This window comes from Otolemur garnettii, unplaced genomic scaffold (genome assembly GCF_000181295.1).
Source record: "Otolemur garnettii isolate 467f Iridium unplaced genomic scaffold, OtoGar3 scaffold00028, whole genome shotgun sequence".
Classification (NCBI taxonomy): domain Eukaryota; kingdom Metazoa; phylum Chordata; class Mammalia; order Primates; family Galagidae; genus Otolemur; species Otolemur garnettii.
In genome coordinates this window covers 14,524,311-14,534,041 of record NW_003852423.1, presented here as the reverse complement: position 1 = coordinate 14,534,041, position 9,731 = coordinate 14,524,311, and the positions used below count along the sequence as shown (strand labels likewise).

The 9,731-nt window shown below is 42.9% G+C and overlaps 1 protein-coding gene across 1 annotated transcript in view; it reads left to right on the top strand.

The window, feature by feature from the left end:
- Positions 1-9,731, top strand: part of RP9 (RP9, pre-mRNA splicing factor) — a 41,520-nt gene that overhangs the window by 18,993 nt on the left and 12,796 nt on the right. Inside the window, exons 2-3 of the mRNA XM_003788570.3 lie at positions 4,886-4,916; positions 6,466-6,595. Of these exons, the coding sequence (XP_003788618.1) occupies positions 4,886-4,916; positions 6,466-6,595 (161 nt within the window). The remainder of the gene's footprint in view (positions 1-4,885; positions 4,917-6,465; positions 6,596-9,731) is intronic.

The window sequence follows — 9,731 nt, the reverse complement described above, 5'->3', positions numbered from 1 at the left end:
TGCTTCAGCCTACCAAGTAGTTGGGACTATAGGTGCCCGCCACAACGCCTGACTATTTTTTGGTTGTAGTTGTCATTGTTGTTTGGCAGGCCCAGACTGGATTCAAACCCGCCAGGTCTGGTGTATGTGGCTGGCACCTTAGCCACTTGAGCTACAGGTGCCACCTTGAAATGTTTTCATACAGCCCGTAACAATGTGACTTAAAGAATGGCTCTTCCTTGTGTCACATTTTCCTTGATACACTCCTTAGAATTAATTATCCACCCTCCACATGGATATTCCCAGCACTGACAAGCAAATGCTTATATATGCCTTAATATCTGCATCACTCAGCCCAGCCCCTGCTTCAGGAATGGCAGGGGCTCTTCATTCTTGTTGCTGCCTCCTCCTAACCTTACGGTGTGTGGCTGGGGGTTGGGTGTTGTCAAAGCTTATCAGAGTTGTGGAAAGTATGAAAATTGTATCTCACTGGAAGGTCTTGCTCAAGGCATTTTACCCATTAAAGTTATTAACACAGAAAGTGCATTGCTGGCCTAGAGTGGTAGTTTGCAGCTCAGTGGAAGAACTCTACAGACTAGCAGGCATTGCAGTCTGTTGATTGTCCTGTTGGCCTCTTAAGGATTAGCTTCTGATTGACTGCTGGGAAAATAAGGCTCAGAGTTCTATCTTGGCCTGCTTTTCGCTTGTTCAGAGGGCCTAACAACATAGTTTTAATTATAATAAGGCATATTTTATGAGCCTCAGAGGAGATGGTGATAGATGAGGTTGAAAGCTGATGTACCACCTGTATGGATACATGAAGCCATATCTGGGGGTTCTCCTAATCACACAACCCAGAAAGGACATAAGCCCAGCAAGGTATGGTGTTTGTGTGGAAGTTTTACTGCCAGTTCTATGCCCATCTCTGCTTAGGAGCAGTTGGCAGATTCCAGCTGTGTCAAAAGATGTGAAGCCCAGCTTGGGTTGGGTCCAGGTCTTAGCCTTCACAATGCTGGTGCTTCAGTTGTGAAGCTGCTGAGAGTCAGTTTGGTTTCTACAAAGGGTGGAAGCTGGTATTGTATGAAGTGCCTTTCACATGTGTGATGTGAAATGTTTGTCTGTGAGGAAGTCAAGACTCAAAGAGGTTAAGTGTCAAGCCAAAGGTCTTCTCCTCCAAAGCCCATGAAGTTTCTACTCTGCCTGGATTCACATTCATACTGATTTAGAACCTGAGAATGTTCCTGCTAGAATTTAGAGTCCTACTGTAAGAACATAAAGCATCTCTAATTATCAGGAGAGTTACAAAGAGTTACATGGGCACGTCTGAGGATAGTTTTAATTTTATACTCTTTTGAATGTATGTGAGAATGTTTTTATGCTCAGTGCTCTCCCTTCTGGTGCCTGGCATAATTGTTGTCTGGCTCCTTGTGTAAGGAGTTAATTTTAAGTTGAACCTTCAATAATGCCTGTTTGCCTACTGGACTTTTTCTTCTTTTTTGGAGGAAATACCAGGTTGGTTAGGGTTAGAATGGGGATTTTATATTTGTAACAACTACAGAAGTAACATTACATATTTAAAACCAAAATGCAGCCTATATAATTCTGTAACAGAGATGAACTCCGAATAGTGTATTTTTGGCTCCATTTTTCTTTCTTGGTGCCAAGTTCCCTTTAGTTTTTCTTTCAGAGATATATTAACCCGGACCTGTTGTACCAACAGAGGTGTAATGGACATACCATTAATTTCATTTTTCTTTTGGGTTTTCTTTGAGGCAGAGTCATACTCTCTTGTCCCAGCCTAGAGTGCCATTGGCACATCAACCTAGCTCATAGCAACCTCAAACTCTTGGGCTTCAGAGACCTTCCTGCCTCAGCTTCCTGAGTAGTACCCACCACAATGCTCAGCTAATTTTCTCTAATTTTACTAGAGGTGGGGTCTCATTGTTGCTCAGGCTGGTCTCAACTGCTAAGCTCAAAGGATCCTCCCACCTTGGCTTTCCAGAGTACGAGGATTACAGGTGTAAACCATTGCGCCTGGTCTCATTTTCTTTTGTAACTAAAAAACACTGTGTAAGTTACATGTGGATGTAAATGTGAATGGAATGAAAAATAAAGGTCCCTCCCATTTATGATTCTTAGTTTTCCAAGAGAAGGAAGCATGAAACCAATTTCTTAAGTATCCTTCCAGAGATAGTTTCATCTGGATAAAGGTGTGTTCTATTCAGGCACACTTCAGAAATGTCACAAGTATGGTTTCAGATTATAGTAATAAAGGAAATATCGCAGTAATGCACGTAAATTTTGAGGTTTCCTAATGCATATAAAAGTTATGTTTACACTGTAATAGTCTGTTCTTTGTGAATAGCATTATGGCTAAAAAACAATGCACAGGGCTGTGCCTGGGGCTCAGTGAATAGGGCACCAGCCCCATATACTGAGGGTGGCGGGTTCAAACCCAGCCCTGGCCAAACTGCAACAACAACAAAAAATAGCCGGGTGTTGTGGTGGGAGGCTAAGGCAAGAGAATTGCCTAAGTCCAAGGGCTGGACATTGCTGTGAGCTGTGACGCCACGGCGCTCTACCAAGGGTGACAAAAAAAAAAAAAGCAAAGCACATACCTTAATTTGTTAAAAATACTTTATTGCTGGGCAGCACCTACAATGGCACTCTAACAAGGTTGACAAAAGAAAAAAAAAAGCAAAGCACATACCTTAATTTATTATAAATACTTCATTGCTGGGCGGCGCCTCTGGCTCAGTGTGTAGGGCGTTGGTCCCATATACCAAGGGTGGCGGGTTCCAACCCGGCCCTGGCCAAACTGCAACAAGAAAATAGCCTAGCGTTATGGTGGGCGCCTGTAGTCCCAGCTACTCAGGAGACTGAGGCAAGAGAATCGCCTAAGCCCGGGAGTTGGAGGTTGCTGTGAGCTATGATGCCAATAGAAAAAACTCTATTCCTTAAAAATGCAATCATCTGAGCCTTCAGTGAATGGTAATTTTTTTTTTAGAGACAGTCATTCTTTGTCACCCTTGGGAGAGTGCTGTGATATCATAGCTCACAGCAACCTCCAGCTTTTGGGCTTAGGTGATTCTCTTGCCTCAGCCTCCTGAGTAGCTGGGACTACAGGCACCCACCACAATGCCTGGCTATTTTTTTGTTGCAGTTTGACTGGGGCTGGGTTTGAACCCACCACCCTCGGTCTATGGCGCTGGTGCCCTAGTCACTGAGCCACAGGAGCCACCCAGTGAATGGTAGTTTTTTTTGCTGATGGAGGGTCTTTCCTCAGTGTTGATGGCTACTGACTGTTCAAGGTAGTAGTTGCTGAAGATTGGGGTAGCTGTGGCAACTTCTTAAAATAAAACAACGATGAAGTTTGCCATATCATTTGACTGCCTTTCATGAAAGATTAAAGATTTCTAGGTGGCGCCTGTGGCTCAAAGGAGTAGGGTGGTAGCCCCATGTGCGGGAGGTGGCAGGTTCAAACCCAGCCCCGGCCAAAAATAAATAAATAAAAATTTATTCTCGGCTCGGTGCCTGTGGCTCAAGCGGCTAAGGCGCCAGCCACATACACCTAAGGTGGCAGGTTCGAATCCAGCCCGGACCCGCCAAACAACAATAATGGCTGCAACCAAAAAAATAGCTGGCGTTATGGCGGGCGCCTGTGGTCCCAGCTACTGGGGAGGCAGAGGCAGGAGACTCGCTTGAGCCCAGGAGTTGGAGGTTGCTGTGAGCAGTGAAGACATAGCCCTCTACCCAGGGGAACAGCTTGAGGCTCTGTCTCAAAAAAAAAATTTACTCTTAAAAAAAAAAGATTTCTCCATAGCATGCAATGCTGTTTGATAGCATTGTACCCATAGTAGAAATTTCAAACTTGGAGTCAGTCTTCTCCAACCATACTGTTGCTACCTTATAAACTGAGTTTATAGAATATTTTAAGTGCATTATTGAAGACACCTACAATTTTAAGTTGTCTTCCACATTTGTTTTGGCCCATTAAGCATTCACAATTAAAAGCCAAACACCCATGCTGTGTTCGATAGTCAGTAAAGTGTCAGTACTTACATATGAGCATCAAATGCTGATTTTCCAAAATTGGAATCCAGTAGCATTTGGGGACATTTGGCAGAGTGGTAGAAAGTGAAAATAAACTGGGAACATAGGCCTAATTTGTATCCTGAAAACCCTGGAGGTCTGAGAGCTCTGCTGGTGAAAGGAGGGAAGGCTCCTGTGGTCTCTTCCTGTGAGGAACTAGCAGCACTCTGCACTGAATGTGGCTATGGCCTGGGTACCAAGGGATCCTGGTCCCCTGGTCTACCTGGTCGGCTCAGGCCTGGAGGGAGGTCACAGCTGTGGAGCACACTGGCTCTGCAGCAGGGCTGTGGAAAGATCTGGAGTGGGAGGTATAGGCCCATGGTTGAGGGCCCTCTGGGATAGGCCCTTTCCTTCAGCCCTGCACGTTTTCCTCTGAGCTCCCCCACCCATGTTGGGACAGAGTGTGCCCCCTCCCAGGAGCCTTGGTCAGTATTGAGTAAGTAGACATTATACTAGATCAATAACCTGCAATAGCCACAGTGACGTTTTAGAACCAGACTAGTCCATGGATCTTCTTACCTCACGTTCTCTTGCAATTTCTTGCTTACCATTCTCCCCAGAATGAAATGATTATGCTAGGACAATATGTTAGTTATTATTTTAATGAATTAAGTTCTAGACCTCTGCAGGATGTGATATGGCATCAGTATATTTACATGGGCATATTCTGGTAACTGTTTTAGATGTAATGTAGTATTCAATTTTTACTAAGAGTACCCTTTTTATTCTGACCTGACTTCTGCCTGTTATTCATTAAAGTTGTGTTGTGTTCCCATTAACATGGTTGATAAAAGTTTTGTTTTTTGTTTTCTAGTTATGAAAAACCACCTCCTGGGCTTATCAAGGTGAGTGTGACATTTGTATTCCTGGTTATTCCTTTAGAGATTCTTGCATACTCAGTAACTTATGAAAAATGGTTACCTAAGGTTTAAATCTCCTTCTGTGAAACCCCATTTCTTCCCTGCAGATGCTAGATAGGTCATAATTTTTGGCTTTGACACAAGCCTGTGCCTTTGTGGCAATTTTATCACCTGGGTTTCCCTTCCCCAAGGAACCAGCACAATTTTAATGTGTCCAAAAAAAAATAAATAAGCTGCGTTATTATTACATGCCATTTTTATTATTCCAGAAAACTTTGTTTACTTAAATTTTTATATCTTACTTTTTTTTTTTTTTTTTGAGACAGAACCTCAAGCTGTCCCCCTGGGTAGAGTGCTGTGGCATCACAGCTCACAGCAACCTCCAACTCCTGGGCTCAAGCAAGTCTTCTGCCTAACCCTCCCAAGTAGCTGGGAACACAGGCGCACGCCACAATGCCCGGCTATTTTTTTTGGTTGCAGCCGTCATTGTTGTTTGGCAGGTCCAAGCTGGATTGGAACTCACCACCTTAGGTGTATGTGGCTGGTGCCTTAGCCACTTGAGCCACAGGCTCTGAGCCTATATCTTACTTTTATTCTACATTTTGAGGTGGTGAAACATTTTTTTTCTTCTTTTTAGGTAGAACCTTACTCTGTTGCCTGGGCTAGAGTGCTGTGGTGTCATCATAGCCCACAGCAACCTCAAACTCCTGGGCTCAAGCATTCCTCCTACCTCAGCCTCTGGAGTAGCTGGGACTGTAGGTACAGGCTTGCACCACTACACCTGGTTGATTTTTTCTGGGTGTTTTTATAGATACAGGGTCTCACTCTTCATCAGGCTGGTATTGAACTCCTGGGTTCAAGAGATCCTTCAGTCTCAGCCTTGGCTGGAGTACTAAGATTACAGGCATGAGCCACTATACCTGGTGTAACTTTTTCTTTTAATCTCAGAATCTAATTTTGGAGCTCACCAATCATTTTGATAGGAAGGACAGATTTTTTTTCTGCTTCACCAGTAACTTTTCTTGAAGAATATTATTTTGTGGTATGGTTCTTCTGGTACATTGATTTCCTGCTTTTACTTTTTGTTGTTGTTGTTGAGACAGAGCCTCAAGCTGTTGCCCTGGGTAGAGTGCTATGGCATCACAGCTCACAGCAACCTCCCAACTCCTGAGCTCAAGCAATTCTCTTGGCTCAGTCTCCCAAGTAGCAGGGACTACAGGCATCCACCACAACAACCGGCCGTTTTTTGGTTGTAGCTGTCATTGTTGTTTGGCAGGCCAGGGCTGGATTCAAACCCGCCAGCTCTGGTGTATGTGGCTGGCGCCTCAGCCACTTGAGCTACAGGCACCAAGTCTGTTTCCTGTTTTTTTAATCAGGTATAACTTGTCTTTCTTTCTGGTTCTTGAGAGGTAATAAAGGATGTCATTAGGACCTGCTACCCATGACTGAGCCAAGTGATGGTGGGCTCTAGTAGGTGGGAGAGAATTCCAGTGCTCTTTTGCTGTGTTGTTTATACCTTGTTTCTTTTGTTTAGGAAGATGAGACTAAGCCAGAAGACTGTATACCAGATGTACCGGGCAATGAACATGCCAGGGAATTTCTGGCTCATGCGCCAACTAAAGGACTTTGGATGCCACTGGGGAAAGAAGTCAAAGTCATGCAATGTAAGTGTGGGAATGTTTCACATGACGCTCACCAATCCATGCAAGTTTTATACTGCAATCTATAAAGTGTGTTACTTCTTTTACTTAACATGTTCTCATCATAGTCCTTCAAAAGTCATGTCATGGTCTCCTTTTTCTAGATAGGGAAGTAGGTTTGCATATATCAGTCAGTAAGAGGCTGAAGGGACGAGGTAGAGTAAACTCTTGACTCTAGGGCCTCTGATTTCAAGTCCATGGCTTTCCTTGGGACCAGTAATTCCTTAGGAGTACATTCTTTTTTGTTTTTTTAAAGACAGAGTCTTACTTTGTTGTCCTTGGTAGAGTGCTGTGGCATCACAGCTCACAGCAACCTACAGCTCTTGGGCTTAGGCAATTCTCTTGCCTCAGCCTCTCGAGTAGCTGGGACTATAGGCGCCCGCCACAACGCTCGGCTATTTTTTGTTGCAGTTTGGCTGGGGCCGAGTTTGAACCCACCACGCTCAGTATATGGGGCCAGTTCCCTACTCACTGAGCCACAGGCGCCTCCCAGGAGTGCATTCTTCAATGATAGCCTGTAATGAAAAGGACATCTATGTAGAAATGCCATGGGAGTGAGGGCTGCTCGGGAGAGCTGTTCTCTCCATTGGTCACCTTTTCTTAGTGGTAAAAATAACCACTGTAACTCAAGAGAAGCCCAAGAGTTTGGATCTGCATAGGTAGAGCTCTTTCTGCACATCTCCTGCCCCACCATAGCGGTAACACATTCAAGAACATAACAAAATACCCTTGAAAGATAAAGCTCTTTTAGTTATCTGTTTCGATGTTTATCTCCATGTGTCTTAACGTATTATGGCTCCTTGAGTTTTTAGGTTTGGCCATGATCTGGTGCTTCCTAAGGTGGAACATTTTTCTTTCCTGCTTCCACCACACCCATGTGCCCTTACTATATCTCATTTTCCCAATAATTATACCATAATTTAGTACTTATTGTGTTAGGTGTGTCTTTTGTATTTATTATAACTACGTTCAGAGCTAAGTCATAACCTGCATAATGTCCTTCCCTCCCAAAATTAATGGTGGTTTTGTTTTTGTTGTTACTGAGGGGTTTTTTTTTGTTTTTGAGACAGAGTCTCGGTAGAGTGCTGGGGCATCACAGCTCACAGCAACCTCAAACTCTTGTGCTCAAGTGATTCTCTTGCCTCAGCCTCCCAAGTAGCTGGGACTTAAGGCACCCGCCACAGTGCCCAGCTATTTTTTTGTTTTGGCAGGCCTGGGCTGGATTCTAACCCACCAGCCCTGGTGCATGTAGCCAATGCCCTACTCACTGAGCTATGGTACCACTGTGAGTTTTGTTTTATTGTTGTTATTTTTGCTTTCCATGTGCTGATCTCTCATTCAACCTTAAATTGTTCCCAAGTTTTGGACTTAAGACCTTCAGTTCACATGCTTGAGATGTTCTGTCAGTTCATCTTTCTGAAAACAGCTTCTCCGTATACATGGATTATAGACTGAATGTTTGTGTCTCCCCCTACTCTGTAATTTGTATGATGAAGCCCTAATCTCTAATGTGATATTTAGAGACAGGGCCTTTGAAAAGTACTTAGAGTTAGATGAGTTCATGGGGGTGAGGTGACATCACTCATGATGTGATTAGTGCCCTTTGAAAGATGAGATACTAAGGATTTCTCTCTTTTTTTCCTACCCCACCCTCCTCCCCAACTATGTGAGGACAAAGTAAGAGGGCAGTCATCTGCAAACCAGGAACGAAGCTCTCACCAGAAACCCACCTTACTGGGACTATAATCTCTGATATCCAACTTGTAGAACTGAGAAAATAATTTTCAGTTTATTAAGGCCACCCAATATGTGGCCTTTTGTTATGTCAGCCCAAGCTAAGATACCATCATTCTGCAGGTTTCCTTAGCCTGTCTTTTATATGGGATCACCCATTTTCCTGTGTTTTTGAGTCACCTCATTATAATATTTTCTTTTATGGTGTAATGAACCCTGTGACAGTTTCTTTTAAAGTGGGTTTATAGGAGATAGAATTTTCAAGGCCTTTTCTTAATACAATTTTATTTTCAATTTTTTAATTTGCCAAAATATAAAATTGTAATTTATTCTTGTCATGGAGACTGATCTGAAAAAAGAAAAAGAAAAAAAATAATAAAATAAATAAATGATGCTGGCCCCATATACCAAGGGTGGTGGGTTCAAACCCAGCCCTGGCCAAACTGCAACAAGAAAATAGCCGGGCTTTGTGGCAGGCTCCTGTAGTCCCAGCTACTCGGGAGGCTGAGGCAGGAGAATCACCTAAGCCCAAGAGCTGGAGGTTGCTGTGAGCTGTCATGCCACAGCACTCTACCGAGGGTGACAAAGTGAGACTGTTGTCTCTTAAAAAAATAAAAATAACGGGCCGCGTCTGTGGTTCAAAGGAGTAAGGTGCTGGCCCCTTATGCCGGAGGTGGCGGGTTCAAACTGAGCCCCAGGCAAAAACTGCAAAAACAAAACAAATAAATAAATAAATAAACATCAAATTTTAAATTATAATTCAGTTTCCTTTAGAATTTTAGTCATTACATCATTATTTTAACATTTCTAGAATTGTAGTTGAGAAGTCCAAAGTAATTCCAATTCTTGATCTTTTGACAAGAGCTTTTTTGTTGTTTTGTTTTTAATTTTTCTTCAGTGGAAGTTTATAGAATGTTCTCATTCCTCATATTATACAGTTTCACTGTAGAGACATTTTATAAACTCTTTCTCTCTAGAGATGCTTGTCTCTCAATGTAAGAATCTTTTTTCTTTCCCACTTCTGTGTTCATAATTCTGTTCTTCAGATAGTGGACTTCCTGGACTGATTTTCTTAATATTTTTCTCTCCTATTTTTATCTTTCATGCCTATTTTCTCCTTTCTAGAATATTTTAACTTTATTTTTCAATTATTAGTTTTTGCATTTTTGTTGTCATATATTTAAAATCTTTTCTGTTCTCTGAGTGTTCTTTTCTAGTATGCTATTTTTTTTTCTTTTTTTTGGAGACAGAGCCTCAAGCTGTCCCCCTGGGTAGAGTGCTGTAGCATCACAGCTCACAGCAACCTCCAACTCCTGGGCTCAAGCGAGTCTCCTGCCTCAGCCTCCCAAGTAATTGGGACCACAGG